General features: G+C 38.3%; 1 protein-coding gene across 5 annotated transcripts in view; it reads left to right on the top strand.

Moving 5' to 3' along the window:
• The window catches only part of PREPL (prolyl endopeptidase like), a 59,889-nt gene that overhangs the window by 161 nt on the left and 43,120 nt on the right, over positions 1-16,608 (top strand). For 2 of the 5 annotated variants that reach the window (XM_030310515.1, XM_030310514.1), the window contains exons 2-3: positions 1,317-1,839; positions 15,732-15,854. In XM_030310515.1, coding sequence (XP_030166375.1) covers positions 1,621-1,839; positions 15,732-15,854 — 342 coding nt within the window. In that variant the 5' untranslated portion in view covers positions 1,317-1,620. Of the gene's footprint in view, positions 1-1,316; positions 1,840-15,158; positions 15,221-15,731; positions 15,855-16,608 lie in introns of all 5 variants that reach the window. The other 3 variants (XM_030310518.1, XM_030310516.1, XM_030310517.2) reach the window with 3 other exon arrangements.

Here is a 16,608-nt window from a genome sequence, read left to right as displayed (position 1 = left end):
GGCATACCGTGGCGGGGGCGGGGTCCTCTCCTTCCTTTCACCCAGACACCCGTCAGCCCCCCTGGTCGCTTTTTGCTTGGCGTCCCTTCTTTGCGTGGCACATACTGCCACCTCCCCTGACCTTCTCTCATTCACGCCGTCTTATCCCTGGGGTGGAGAGTTGCACAGGGAAAACGAGTAGGTCCTCCCGGAACACCCCTTCGTCCCCCCCCCCCATCCTTATCTTTGCATACTGTCTTCTCCCTGCGGATGAAAGATGGATGGATTGAGGCTTCTGGCATGGATATAATGACTTAGGGCCTTACAGGCCCCTGTTACGGGACCGTGGTGGGCGGGGAGGTGGAGGTGGTTAGTGTTGGCTGCTGATCTCTTATCCCCACTCGCCCGTTATTTTGCTGCGACACAGAGATTACGGGGGGGTGGGGGGGGGCGGAATCGTCGGAGCGGATCCAATCTGTAGTAAATCTGACGCAATAGTGTATCTTTGATACCGAGGGGCATTTTGTGGAAGACTCCCATGATGAATATGCAAGTGTGCAAGGAACTTAGATTTTTTTATGTAATAATAGTAACAAGCATTTATTGAGTGCACGCTTCATGCCAGGCACTGTATTGAGATCTTAACATAAATTCTATAATTTTATTCTTACAACAACTCCATAAGGTAAATGATGTCATCATCTCAGTTTTGCAGATGAAGAAACTGAGGCACAAGTGGTGAGTGCCCGAGTGAGGATCTGAACCCAGGTGTCTCTCTTAAATACGAGCCTTTGATGGTTTAATAAGAACCATCTTTTCAACAGAAACCAGAGGCGGCCTCACATTATATTTGTTCATCCTAAAGTGATGTGCTTTGTTCTGTTTTAACTAAAGAGCTCAACACCTTTTTAACGTTAAGTCCATTGTTACGTCTAACATTTGGAGCCAGCCAGATTGGACTTTTTGCTCTGCTACTTACTGTCCAAATGACCCAAGGCACTTTGCTAAAACCGCCCAGAGCCACAGTTGGCTCACCTGTGAAATGAACATTACAATAGCTACCCTATCAGGTAGGTCCTTATGAAGTTTAAATTAGACAAAGTGTATAAAAGTGTCTGGCACGTAGCAAACACTCAACACTCCCCTAGCTTTATTAAGTAATTAGGCTTTTTCCTAATATACACACCGGAGACATGTTCTGAATTATGTAAGACCAAAGCCATTTTGCCTTGTAAAGCCCTCAAGAGTTCCGGAGATGCCATTAAGTCTATGTGTTTGTTTGCAAATTTTTATTTTATTTTTTTGTTTTTTTGTTTTGTTTTGTTATTGTTTTTTAGTTTGCCTCATGTGTACCAGAATCAGTGCTGCGTAGTTTGACCCTGATAGGATTGACTTTACAAATGAGACATTTTAAGTCACGTCTGCCAAGAGGTGTCATTTGAATGAAACTGTAACTTATACAAGTTTTCAGGTATTTTTAACCTGAGTTATCAGCTGTCTGCAGTTATTCATAACCTGAGGGGTGGATGGCCCTGAAGGGGAGGGATAAGAACTGCGGATCTTAGATATTCTGAGAACCCACTGCTGTGAAATCATGTGCTGACAGCCCCAAAGGGAGCATAAACCAGGGGCTCTGATATCATGCAGCAGAAGAGCAAATTATTTCTCCAGGCTTTGAAGTATAGTATTCCTCGCCTTGGGAAATGCATGCAGAAACAGCACTTGAATCACTATAACTTCGCTGATCATTATTACAATAGAATAAAATTGAAAAAATGTCACCTAACCAAGTGTCTGCAGGATAAACCCACGATATCAGAGTTAGCAAGGAACATCCTGAGTCGGAGCTTCTCATGTAAGGTATGGACTTTTTAAGTTAACCTATTTATAGGTCATTAAGATAAATTTTAGTTTAATAATAAAGAATGGATAGGCCATCAGTTACTAATTTTCTCAGTAATTCTAGTGTGATTTTTATAATGTTAAAACTCAGTTGTGTATAGTTCAATATAAGTGTGAAAACATGCATTTATAGAGCTGTAATGTAATATATAAAGATGTATATTAATGAAAAGTGGTTCAGCTTAGGAAATCTTATGCCTATGCGTGCATGTCAAAGTATAATTCACCTTCCCGAAATGCCTGGAATACCATAATAGCTTTTAAAAAAATCCAATAATATACTAATTGCTTTATGAATCCCAAACTTGTAAGCTTCCATAACTCTATGTAATTGTGTGTTCTTTGTAAACAAACAAAAAGAAAGAAAGAAAAAAAAAAAAGACTTGGACTTTTGACCACTTGGGTCCTTCAGGAAGATGTTCTCAGACTATTGTCAGGCTATGGGCCTGACCACAACCTTGAGGATCTGATAGCCCTTGTAGGGAGTGTTCCCACACATTCCAATTTGCCTGGGACAGGCCCCATCTACACCTCTTGTCCCTGTGTAATTATTAATAGTATTCTCTCAAAAATGTCCTGGTTATGATGGTAAGTTATGTGGACATCCTACTCATTTGGGATGAAACTATTTATGCTGCTGCCACTTTGACATACCTCCCCCACCATGTACTTGTTATGTTCCTTAGGTTCCTTAAATTATATTTGGGGGTGATACTCTTGCAGTAACTCAGCATATTATTTTAATATTTTAATTTCCGGTTTAAATTGTTTTGTTGCATACTGATTTTTTTTCTTTTTAGTCTGTTTTGGCTACTTCATTTTTTATTGTGGTAAAATGTGTATGACATAAAATTTGCCATTTTAACCACTTTTAAGTGTATAATTCAGTGGCATTAATTACAATCACAATGTTGTATAACCATTACCACTGTTTCCAAATCCCTGTCATCTCCCAAAAGAAATGTACCCATGAAACCATAACTCCCCACTGCCTCATTTTCCAAGTCCCTGGTCACCTTTAATCTACTTTGTCTCTATGAATTTGCCTGTTTTAGATAATTCATGTAACTGTTGTAGAATATATCAGAATTTTGTCCTCTTTATGGCTGAATAATGTTCCATTGTATGTTTATATACCATATTATCCATTCGTCTGTTGGTGGACACTTGAACGGCTTCTCATTTTATTTTTTTTTTTTAATTTTTTTTTCAACTTTTATTTATTTTTGGGACAGAGAGAGACAGAGCGGGGGAGGGTCACAGAGAGAGGGAGACACAGAATCGGAAACAGGCTCCAGGCTCTGAGCCATCAGCCCAGAGCCTGATGCGGGGCTCAAACTCACGGACCGCGAGATCGTGACCTGGCTGAAGTCGGACGCTTAACCGACTGCGCCACCCAGGCGCCCGGCTTCTCATTTTAGAAATGATTTTTTTTTTCATCTTTTGCTCAATTCCTTTATTTTATTTAACATTTGCTCTTAGTTCCTACTTGTGGGCTATTGTGTGGGTTTTGGTTTTTTGTCTGTTTTTTGTTTGGTTTTGCTTTTAATTTTTTATCTGTAGTTCCTAGACTTTTTTACTCTTTCTGTCTGAATCTTTCAAATTATTTTTTTATAGTATCATGGCTTAGTTTAGCATTTTGCATCTTCCTTTACTCAGAAATTCTTTATGCCTTTCATTTCATTATTTTGTGCCTGTGTGTGCAGCTTTAGTCTACTTAAGAAAGATAAACTTTTAAATTTTACCTGTTGGAAAAATGCTGGACCTATAGAACATCTTAGTTTACATTTTGCTTAGAACATTTTGTCATCTAGTACTCTTGAGTCTTAGTTTATAAATAGCAGGCGGGAATTACCAGTGAAGTGACAGCTGAGATGAGCTCACACCCTGAACAGGAGGTTGACTATTTTTTCCCTCCGTTTGTCCCTGAGGCAACTTTTCAGTTCTCTTTCCTAGATTCCTGTCACCTAGAAACTTTAACCTGACTCAATGACTGCAAGAAAAGTAGCTCTTTTAGTAACTCTTCAACCTGAAAAACTGGTCCTCCTTTCATGTGTCGTATATCAACCGTTTTCTTCTCTGAGAAGTGATAAGATCTGAAAGCTGTGCTCCCTGTCTTGTGTGATCCCGGGGACCTGGGGAGGCTGTGAGGAGACCTGTAAACAAGAATGCACATTTCCTTCTTTCAGCAAGCTTCCACTCAGTTCCAACTTTGTTCACTCCTACTGGTACAATAAAGTAAAAAAGAGTTGTTGGTGTCTGTAGGCAAATTACAAATAAATATATATATTTACCTTAAGGCAAAGACCTGTTTAAGTTAACTAAAGAATAAGAGGGGCAGCATATGTAATAGAAATGCCAGAAGTCAAGGGGTCTGTCTATGACTGGTGTGTCTGTGAACTAGCCAGGATTCTAATCTTCCTGAATGGAAAAAGAAAGGGAGTTTCAACGTAGTAGTCTAAAAGTCCTCCAGGTGCCATAGTCTCATGATTCTGTAGCTCTTCCTTATTAACCTTAACAACAAATTATCCCCTATACATTTGGGATTCTTTAGTACCAACCGTATTCTGCAGTATAGCTGTGTATCAGAAGTCCCTGGGAGCTTTTTAAAAATACAGACTTCTGGATCTCATCCCACATCTGCTGGATCAGAATCTCTATGGCTGGGGTCTTTCTCTCCTCCTCTTCCTCCTTTTTTTTTTTTTTTTCTTTTCTTTAAGTTTCTCAGATAATTCTGAAATTCCCAGCCTGACACTGACAGCAGTCTTGCATTTAGGATCTAGAGACACTTGGTTACCAACTGTTACTGATCTAAACCTAATTGAATTCATTCGGTTCTGAAGTTCTTACTGGCAGGTACCTGAGGTTTCCTTTTTTTTTTTTTCCTCCCCGTTAATTTTTGAGAGAGCGCAAGCAGAGGAGGGGCGGAGAGAGAGGGACAGAGGATCTGAAGCAGACTCTGCGCTGAAAGCAGAGAGCCTGATGTGGGGCTTGAACTCACAAACCGTGAAATCATGACCTGAGCCAAAGTTAGATGCTCAACTAACTGAACTGACTGAAGCACCCAGGTGCCCCTTAGCTTTCCATTCAACAGTACCAGAAGGCAAGTTGAATTTAGTCCATTATACTCCTACAGCAGCTAGTAATAGTCAAAGACCAACATCAAACCAAATACCACATTTATCTTCTACAGCATTCTGCTCTGCCTTCAAGAATAATTCCTAAGATCTTTGATCATGCAGAGCTGAACAAGATACAAAAAGAAAACCAAATAAGAAAAGAGAACATGCTAAATCCTTTGACTAAACATGTTGGCTGTTTCTACAATACAGATTATAGCAAATCCTGCAGTAGTTCTAAGATAGATAATTTGGTAGTGGATATCGTCACTAGCACTTCTGACCTGTGATTTGTAGGAATTACCAAAGGGTTGGAAACATCATCAGAAAGAAGAAGAAAGGGGATATTTTAAAGTAAAACTCAGGAGGGGCACCTGGGTGGCTCAGTCAGTTAAGCGTAACTTTAGCTCACGTCATGATCTCACAGTCCCTGAGCTCAAGCCGTGCATCGGGCTCTGTGCTGACAGCTCAGAGCCTGGAGCCTGCTTCGGATTCTGTGTCTCCCTCCCTCTCTCTGCCCCTGCCCCCACTCATGCTCTGTCTCTCTCTGTCTCAAAAATAAATAAACAGGGGCGCCTGGGTGGCGCAGTCGGTTAAGCGTCCGACTTCAGCCAGGTCACGATCTCGCGGTCCGGGAGTTCGAGCCCCGCGTCGGGCTCTGGGCTGATGGCTCAGAGCCTGGAGGCTGTTTCCGATTCTGTGTCTCCCTCTCTCTCTGCCCCTCCCCCGTTCATGCTCTGTCTCTCTCTGTCCCAAAAATAAATAAACGTTGAAAAAAAAATTTAAAAAAAAAAAATAAATAAACATTTTTTTTTAATTTAAAAATAAAACTCCGGAAAGCAAGAAAAGAAAGTGAACATTGTAGTCTCATAATTTTTTGTAGTAATTCACAGAGTGAGATTGCCTTGTAGGTACAGCTTCATATTTTCTCCACAGTCCATTTGTTCTTTAACCTGCTGGAGTATGGCTCCTATTCCTCCTTTAAAATCTCAAGTCAGTGTCAATGATGGAGCGTATTTCAACCCAGTAGACCTTTCTCTTTCCTCCTCTTACAGGCTTTCTCAGTAAATTTGATACACTTGATCATCTCTTCTTGAAAGACTCTTTTGTGTTTGCTTCTTGACTCCATGTTTTCCTGGTTTTCTCCCCCCCCCCCCTTACAAACCTGTCTTCAGTCTTCTTTTCTAACTTTTCTTTCATAGGACGTCTGCATTTTGGAGTTTCCCAGGGCTTAGTCCTGCCCCTTTTTTCTCTCTTTAATTTCTTCTCAAGCAATCTTATCCATTCGTATGGATTTAAGTATCGTAGCAGTTATTCATCCCAGACTCCCCTCTGCTACACGGTATTTTGCAGCCTACTTAATTAACACTTGCCAGTTGAACATCTTGCAACAAACTTTCCACAGTTGAACTTCCCCAACCCAGTTCTACTTTTCATTGCTGTATACTCAGTTGTTCACAACTGGAAACATAGAACAGTTTTTATTCTTCCCGTTCCTTTACCTTCCATCACTTCACTTAATATTGTATCCTAAACAGGCTTCATGATTTTTGCCATATCTCAATAGCACCAAGGCTATTGTTTACTTAATTATTTTAGCTTCATCAACTTCTCTTATTCCAAGGAATAAATTTAGTAAGTGATGTGCAAATTGATGTGCTAGTTATATTCTTTCTAATAAAATGTCCACATATCCCAAATCCTATATGCCATCATGTTGACATGCTTTCAAAACACTGCACCAACCTCCAATATATATATTGCATCTATTTTTCTCTGTCCATACCATCACCTTTATAGTCATCTTTCACCTGGACTGCTAGTAAAGCCACCTAAACAGGCTCCTTGTTTGCCCTCTTCTTCCCTTCCAACCCATTTTCCGTACAACTGGAAAAATGATCTTAAAATATAAATTAAATGATGTCCGTACCCAACTTAAAATCCTTCCAGAATTTCTTACTACATAAAGATAAAATCCAGTTTTCTAACCATGTCCCCCAAGGGCCCATAGCACTTTACACTGTCTTATTTCATGTCACTTTGCTCCCCGTCCACCTTGGTAAAGCTGTGGTGATTATATCCCAGATCAAAGAATACAGCTCTTTCCCATCCATCTTAGGGCCTGTACGTGGCATTCCCTTTAGGTCACTTACTTCTACATGTCTAGTTTCTTGTCCTATTTTAGGTCTTGATAAATGGTACTTCCTAAGAAAGTACATTTCCAATTATGGTGATCAAAGTAACTTCTTCGCTTTGTTATTTTCTACTTTAGCTTTGTTTTCTTCCTGCCACTCTAATTATTATTTCATCGGTCATTTTCCCTTTTTATTTTGTCTTCCTAACTGAAATGTAAAATTCATAGGGCACCTGGGTAGCTCAGTCAGTTAAGCATCAGACTCAGTTCTAGCTCAGGTCATGATCTCATGGTCATGAGATCGAGCCCCGCATCCGCACCCAGCATGGAGCCTGCTTGGGATTCTCTCTCCGCCGCTCCCCAGCTTGCACATGCATGCTTGCTCACTCTCAAAATAAACCTTAAAAAATAAAATGTAACATTCAAAAGGGTTTGGTCCATTCCTATCTTGTTCAACATTGTTTCCCTGTTTCTGAAACATTGCATGACAGTAGTATTAAATGAATGCCTGTCCCCATAAATATGGGCCTACGTCAGTTTTAAGAATGCCATTCTGTGAGGGGCGCCTGGGTGGCGCAGTCGGTTAAGCATCCGACTTCAGCCAGGTCACGATCTCACGGTCCGTGAGTTCGAGCCCCGCGTCGGGCTCTGGGCTGATGGCTCAGAGCCTGGAGCCTGTTTCCGATTCTGTGTCTCCCTCTCTCTCTGCCCCTCCCCCGTTCATGCTCTGTCTCTCTCTGTCCCAAAAATAAATAAACGTTGAAAAAAAAAATTTTTAAAAAAGAATGCCATTCTGTGGATGCAATATAATTATTGAACCTACCTCCCGAAATAAAGGATTGAGCTAGACAAAAAAAGAAATGACTCAGATGTAGTTAAGGTCCTGCCAGGCAGCGGGAGCAGCATGTGTAAAAGCTTCAAATCTAGAGAGGGCATCTGTACAAGTAGTGTAGCCAAAGCGGTCAAAAATGAATCAATAGAAGTAAACAGGGGCCAGAACATGTATAGACAATTTTGTAAATCTTGTGAGGAGTTTAAACTACATCCTAAAAGTAACAGAAAGCCATTGAAAATCAGGTGCAGTCAGATTTGCATTTTAGAAGAATCACTCTGACAGAACTGCAGAAAATTGATTGGAAGTAGGAGGCCTTGCCAGGAACTCAGATGCATGAAGATGAGAGTCTAACCTAAGGCCATAGCCATGAGAATGGAGAGAAGTAGATTTGAGGAAAGATTAAAGAGCTAGAATCACTCAAACTTCTTCATTATAGGATGATTACATTTTATTGTGGACATCTTAGTAGAGGAATAGAGAATATAGGTTGATAATCCCTCTTCTGTTTGCATTTTAAAATTCAGAAGCCTCTTACAGAAGTTGTTTTAACTCTACCCCCATCCCCCACAAACTGACACAAAGCTATTATAGTTTTTATCCCACTTAATAGATGTTTGCTCCAAAATCTTCTGTGTTTCATTACAAGATAGTGTCCCCCACCCCCCCCCACACACACACACTTACTGGGATAGGCACCATGTTAACTTTGCAAAATCATTAAATTCCAAAGCACATCTAGGCATCATTACGTTTCAGATGGACTTATGTCATAGTCACAAGTATATACTCTGTTACTTAGATCTTAAGGGTGAGGACAGAGAAGAAATAGATATAATTCACTACTAAAGTGGAGATTTCTATAGACAGTTGGATATCTGAGTCTGGAATTTGGGAAGAGTTATCCATATATAGGTACTGAGTTTAGGCCATAAAAACCATACTTCATTTAATTGTGCTATTAACTATTATATAATTCCTGATTGTAGGGAGGGCACCTGAGTGGCTCAGTCAGTTAAGTGTCTGACTCTTGGTTTCTGCTTAGGTCATGATCTTACGGTTTTGTGAGTTCAAACCCCATGTTGGGCTCTGCACTGCCAGTGCTGGGCCTGCTTGGATTCTCGCTCTCTCCCTCTCTGCCTCTTCCCTACTCATGCTCTGTCTCTCTCAAAATAAGTAAACTTTTAAAAATAAATAAATAAAAGAATTCCTGATTACATTCACATGCTAATGTTTATCAAATTAATTTCTGAATTGATAAAACCAGCTTACAAACCAGGAATATGAGAGTTCTGTCTGTATATCAAGTAACACTTGATATTATCAGACCTTTTCTTTTTTCCCCTTCCAACAGGTAAATATATCAGTATGTCAAGTGTGTCATTAATATTCAGTGTCCTGATTAGTGATAAAGTTGAGGATTTTTTCTGTGCTCATTAACCCGTTTTGTCTTCTTGAATCGCATGTTCACATCCCTTAACCACTTTTCCAATGAGTTTTCATTTTCTTACTGGTTCATAAGAGGTATTTACATGTCCTTTGTCTTTTGTGTGCTGTAGGTATCTTTTCTGTATCTTTTCTGTGCTATGTGTTTTCACTTTGCTTATGATGTCTTATTTAAATGGGTGTTTTTAATTTTTATGTTTTATGCTTTGTTTCATTTTACTCAGCAATTATTTGTTGCACCCCTACTCTGCACCATCTAGCAATTGGGTATATAGTGGTGAGCAGAGGAAACAAAAATCCCTGCCGTCATGAAGCTTATCATTCTAGTTGAGAGTAGAGAGAAGAGCGAAAAAGTATATGAATAAAATATAAAGTATGTCAGAGGCAATAGGTACAGTGAAACATAAAATAAGACAGGGAAAGAATGAATAGGCCATACTGAGATAGGGAGAGTTGTTATTTAATAGGATGGTCAGGGAAGGCCCAACTGAGAAGGTGACATTTGAGAAATAGCTTGAAGGAGGTGTTTGGGCATAGGGCATAGCAGGTTCTAAGAAACAGAGTTGGGAGCAAGCCAGTCATGTTCAAGCAATATCAAAGAGGCCAGTGTGGCTCAGAGTAAGTGGGTGTGGGAGGAATATAGTAGTAGATGGAGTCAGCAAGGTAGTGAAACAAGATCCTTTAGGACCTTGTAGACCATTGCAAGCATTTTCCCTTTTCTTCTTGAGCAAGATGGGAAACCATTGAAGGGCTTTGAGTCAAGAAATGATATCTGACTTTAGGCTCATGCTAGCTCTTTTGTTGAAAATAGCTTATGGAATACAGGAGCAGAAGCAGAGAGCATTTAGGCTTTTGCAGTAATCCAAAGGAGAGAGGATAACAGTACCACCAGAGTAGTTCCAGTACAAGAGTAAGAAGTGGTCAGATTCTAGATGTATCTTAAAAGTTGAAAGGATTTGCAGATCACTTGGTTGTATCAAGAGAGAAAAGACTGGTTTGAAGCTTGAGCAACTGGAAGGACAGAATTGTCATCAGGATGGGAGTGATTGAAGAACAAGACTTTTTTGGGAGAGAGGATACATGGGGAGACTGGAAGTTCGGTTTTGGACATTTTTTGACATACCTATTAGTCATCCAAAGTGCAAATGTTGAACAAGTCCGTTGGATATAGAAGTTCAGCTTATGCAGGGGAAAGTTCAGGCTAGAGATACAAATTTGGGAATCCTCAGCATATAAATAGCATTTAAGGTCACGAGGCTGGATGAGATCATCAAGGGAATTCGTGCAGACTGTAGATGAAGAAATGGTCCAGGGCATGCTGATGTTAAGAAGCCGGGAAGTAGGAACCCATTAAAGAGACTGAGAAGGGCCAGTGAAATAGGAAAACAGTGAAAATGAGGTGTTCTGGAAGTCAGGTGAAGAAAAGTGTTTTTAGGAGGAGGAAGTGATCAACTCTGGCATGATGCTTATAGGTTAAGTAATATGAATACCTAGAATAACCTTTGTATTTTGCAGTGCTGTGGCCATGAGTGACCTTAACAAGAGAGTCAGTGGAATGAGAAGGGCAAGGAAAAGGAAGAAAGGAATTGGAGGCAGAGAGCATAGGAAACGATTACTTCCCTTCATTTAACAATCACTTTTGAATAACAAAATAGCGAATATAGCTAGATATTTTAAGTAAATATAATTAAGATTATTAAGACGTGTTTCACAGATGCTAAATAAGGTGTGTACTAATATGAATACACTTCGGGTATGTTCATTACAGATTACATATGGTCCAGTGTAAAACAACAGAGACTGTTTATCAAGTCAAAGAAGTTCCTAGTTTTTCTAAATTCTCCATTCTTTTTTAAATTTTTTTTTTCAACGTTTATTTATTTTTGGGACAGAGAGAGACAGAGCATGAACGGGGGAGGGCCAGAGAGAGAGGGAGACACAGAATCGGAAACAGGCTCCAGGCTCTGAGCCATCAGCCCAGAGCCCGACGCGGGGCTCGAACTCACGGACCGCGAGATCGTGACCTGGCTGAAGTCGGACGCTTAACCGACTGCGCCACCCAGGCGCCCCTAAATTCTCCATTCTTAATTAACGTTTTATCATTTAAAGTGCCTTGATTATTTTCTATTTTTTTTCTGCATTAATTGAAATGGCCCTAAGATTTATCTCTTTTATTTGTGTTAGATTACAATAATAGATTTTGTAATATTGAACCATCCTTTCATTCTTAAGATATATCCTACTTGGTCACATAGGATTTTATTATTATGTTACTATTTTTCGTTTTGTGCTTTTTAAAAATACATTAATTCATTATACTTTTGGTTTTTTAGTCTATATTTTATGATAAGATTGATTTTTAATTGTCTTTTATTGTCATTGTCCAGTTTTGGTGTCCAGGTTTTATTTGCCTGATAATATGAATAGTTTTAAATAGTTGACATTGTTTTCTTAGCATTTGAAAAGATCCTTGAAGATTTAAGAAAACAACTTTTGAAAGCAACTGGGTTTGGTATCTCTTTTAAGAGGATACTTAATTACCACTTAATTTCTTTGATAGTTATTGGCTTATATAGCTCTTCCTTTTTTATCCATTTTTAGAATTCATTTATTTTCTGGGAAATTATTCATTTATCTGTTTTCAAATGTATACACACAAAGAACTTTATTGTGATTTTTTAAAATCTGTATTATATCTGTAGTTATACCACCTTTTTCATTTCTAATATTCTTTTGAAAAGAACCAGCTTTTTTTTTTTTTTTTTTGAAAATTTTATTTTTGAGAAAGAGAGAGAGAGAGAGAGACAAAGCACAAATTGGGGAGGGGCAGAGAGAGAAGGAGACACAGAATCCGAAGCAGGCTCCAGGCTCTGAGCTGTCAGCACAGAGCCTGATGCAGGGCTCCAACTCACAAACTGTGAGATCATGACCTGAGCCAAAGTCAGGCACTCAACCAACTGAGCCACCCAGGTGCCCCGAAAAGAACCCACTTTTTATTTTGTTGATCTTCTCTAGTTTCTTTACCAATTTCACTGAAACCACTTTATTTTGTTTCTTCTACTTCCTTTAGGTTTACTCTCTACTCAAGTTGAAATGCTTCTTACTGCATTTCACAGGACCTATAATGTCAGTCTTTCCTACTATTAATGATGTTAAGTTTGATAATTTTGGTTACAGTAATAATTGCTAGTTCTCCATACATAAAGGGACCTTATTCCCTTTGCAGTTACTAAGTAATCAGTAGGGTAGTACTTCAGTACTGTGTTACCCAACATCATTTCACCTAATACAACCCAACATCATTTCACCATTAACAACCGTTGATGATCTTTACCCTGATCAGTTGTTTCACTGGGGTTGCTAATGATTTTCCTAATTCTATTATTTCTACATTTATTAGCTGATATTATTTTGTAAAGAAGAGTTTTCTTTTTTGTTGAACTCTTTTTTCACTTTAGTGTGTTTGTGGAGTTTTGTTTTGTTTTGTTTTGGTTTTTCAACTTACTTTGAATTTTTATATTTTTCAGGGTAATATCAGTTTTAATCATTATTTTTTTGATGCTCAAATTGTCCCAGATGTAGGAACCTCTACAGACGGGCCCTTTTAATGCAGCTCCATTAATCTTTGGGCATTTCCTTGCTTTCTGACTAGACTACTTTTTACTCTCTTGCCCTGGACTCGGAATTAGCCATTTATTAATGGTACCATCTTGGGGCGCCTGGGTGGCGCAGTCGGTTAAGCGTCCGACTTCAGCCAGGTCACGATCTCGCGGTCCGGGAGTTCGAGCCCCGCGTCGGGCTCTGGGCTGATGGCTCAGAGCCTGGAGCCTGTTTCCGATTCTGTGTCTCCCTCTCTCTCTGCCCCTCGCCCGTTCATGCTCTGTCTCTCTCTGTCCCAAAAATAAAAAAAATAAAACGTTGAAAAAAAAAAAAAATTTAAAAAAAAAAAAAATGGTACCATCTTGACTAAAAGCTGTCCAGTATTTTTCTACTGTGTGATTTTTTGGTCTTTAGAATTACGCATTTTTTGCCATAATGAAGTTCATATATTCCATCCTCCTGTTTCATAAGTTTCATTGTTAAAATGGTTTTATACTAGGCTACCTGGAAGGTAAAGAGTGCTTTTTTCCACTAATGGAGTCTCTCTTGATATCTCTTGATACTATATATGTAACCTTAAAATTTTAAGTTAAAGCTATCCTCACCTCAGCTCCATTAGGTAGTATATATGCCCTTCAGACCAGTAGACTATTAACATATTAAGATACTTGGCTGTAATGGGTAGGTTTAGCTGTGTAACCTAATGATAATGCTAAGTGGCATTGAAATGAAAGCTTAAAACACCCAATGGGTATTGTTGGGACAGAACTAAAACCAAGAACAACTTGGAATACTTTATGAATATTGTAGAAAACCTCAATTTTTTCTGGGAGTAATTCTTCTTAAGGAATTATTTACAAAGCTCTGAATTCTTCCAAATTAAGGCTTTTAAAAATCATACTGCTTTCAGGGTTATTTTGGTTCAGATAAGCTTGGTATATTTGGATTTTTGACACAGAAAGAGGTTAATCAAGAATAAAATTGACTAAGAGAACAGGTAGTATACCCAGTTCTGTGCCTTTAGCCCTGTGTTGGCCATGGCTCTATAAGAATGGGTATTAAGAAAAAGAAGAATGGTTATTTAAAAGGAGATGCAGAATGTGCTAGAAACTGCAAGATAGAAAGAGGTACTCCTCATAGCTATCCTAACTCTACTTCATAGCTACTCTACTTGAGAAGGTCCGATGAAATTACAGAATAAATAAGCAATATATCTGGAAATGAAAAAACAGCTCCTATCGCTAAGTTACAATTTGAAGATAGATTTCTAATGATCTCCTGATTTGTGTTTTAGATGATAATAGGAAATTACTAATACAGATATTTCACCTCACTACTCTAAAGATCAGCTCTAGATTTTGTGTAAATGCTAAAAAATAAATGAAAAATAAACATGAGCCTCCAGTATTTGATTTCAAATAATTATTCAAGCATATTAAGTGTATGATTGAAGTAGAGACTGAATGACTTAGACTACCATAACAACAATTGTTCCTAATGGGAATCTCATCCAAATCATAAAGCATCTCGAAAAGTCCAAAAGAAAAACGTAGAAAATGATCATTTTTCCAGTAATTTGTTTTGGTGATATTTCTGTTTTATTCACGTGTTTAATTTTAGATTTTAAACTGTGACATAAATTGTATTTATAGCTTACATTCTCTACAGTGTTGGTAAAGTATCATGGACACACTTGTGCAATAAATATTTACCAGCTGTTAGAGGTCCTTCCCAAAGGCTTAGTGCCCCTCTGGCACAAATCACTGTACAGTTGTCGTCTTGGGCAGAAAGCTGACGTTGAAAATCTTGGCTAGAATTCTTTTTGCTTAACCAAAGCAAACCTGTGGAGTTTTGAATTAGTGAACCTTTTTTGTGTGATAACTGAGGTTTCTGCCTTATCCAAGTTTTAATAATTCATACGGCATTTACATACTCACCAGAGGTCACCTAAAGCCATTAGCTTTTCATATATACTTCCAATAAGACACTAAATGCTTCTTTAGCTATAATCTGTATCTCTGCTCGTGTTTATTAATTTTCCATTATTTTTCTTATTCTTGTATACAGTGAACATACTATTTTTTCCTTAAACTTAAAGAGAAGCTCTTTTTTAAAGTATTAATTAACCTTTTGATCTGATAAACAGTTCTATTTAGGAGATTCCTTATCCCCACAAGAGAAGAAAATTGCAGCTAATAAAGATATAAAGTAAGACACATTTCCTGTAATACTTGCTGTGAATAGAGTAATAGTGAACATTTACTAATAAAGATAATGCCTTCCTCTCCCTTTGAACTGTCCTTCCTTTTAGGAAGTATTATAGTACTTTATAAAACTCAGTAAACAGATTTTTCTATCTCTTACACCTGACTACTAAATGTGTAAATGTCCTTTCCTGCTTAATTTTGTATAAATCTTACAGTATTTCTGAACATTCTCCAGTGCTTCTTAATGCTTCTGCATCTTGACTAAATACGTGTAAATTAATAGGATAGCCATCAGGTGTTCACCTTATTTTATTTGTTTACATCTTTAAATGAAAAAGAGGGGATCGTTTATTGAGGTTAAGAAACATCATTTATGATGAAATACATATTTCATAGGTTTAAACCTAACGTTGTAGTACTTGCATGAAAAGTAAGTAAGGATGAGCTCTAAAAAGCAAAGGTTTTTTTCTCTAGTTTGAAATATTATGATCATACCAGTAAACTTTTTCCAGGATTTTCTGCCTATTCAACAAGAAAACAAAGACTCACTTTCAGAAAACATGGATGCATTTGAAAAAGTGAGAACAAAATTAGAAACACAGCCACAGGAAGAATATGAAATCATCAATGCAGAGGTAGGATGTCTTACTTTTTTTTTCCTACATCTCATATTACCAGTCAAGATGCAAATGAAGTACTTTGTTTTTTTGGGGTTTTTTTAAACTTTTTTTAATGTTTATTTTATTTTTTGAGAGCGAGACAGGGTATAAGTGGGGAAGGAACAGAAAGAAAGGGAGACACAGAATCCAAAGCAGGCTCCAGGGTCTGAGCTGTCAGCGCAGAGCCTGACGTGGGGCTCAACTCACGACCTGTGAGATCATGACCTGAGCTGAAATCAGATGCTTAACCGACTGAGCCACCGAGACACCCCGCAAATCAAGTGCTTTGTGAATTTAGACATAAACCCACATCAAAATTAGACCTTTAAAATATGCTGAAAAACTTAAACAGAGAATAATCAGTGTGATTTTTAAAATAAACAAAGGTCAAAGTGAATTTCCAAGTTATTGTGTTAATTCTATTTTTTGAAACAACCAGTTCTTTTTTAAAATGTTGTTAACAATTCCAAGGAGAGGGGCACCTCGGTGGCTCAATTGAGCTAAGCATCTGACAGTTGACTCTTGATTTTGGCTCAGGTCATGACCTCACAATTCTTGAGTTTAAGCTCTGCATCAGCACAGAACCCACTTGGGATTCTCTCTCTCCTTCTCTCTGCCCCCCTGTGCATATGCGTGCACTCTCTCTCTGTCCGTCTCAAAATAAACTTTAAATTAAAAAATAATAATAATTTCAAGGAAAAGTTCATATGAAACCATCATGTTTTTATTA

The sequence above is a fragment of the Lynx canadensis genome, chromosome A3, assembly GCF_007474595.2.
Source record: "Lynx canadensis isolate LIC74 chromosome A3, mLynCan4.pri.v2, whole genome shotgun sequence".
In the NCBI taxonomy this organism is placed as follows: domain Eukaryota; kingdom Metazoa; phylum Chordata; class Mammalia; order Carnivora; family Felidae; genus Lynx; species Lynx canadensis.
The sequence above is the reverse complement of the archived record's forward strand: the minus strand, read 5'-3'. Positions and strand labels throughout refer to the sequence as shown.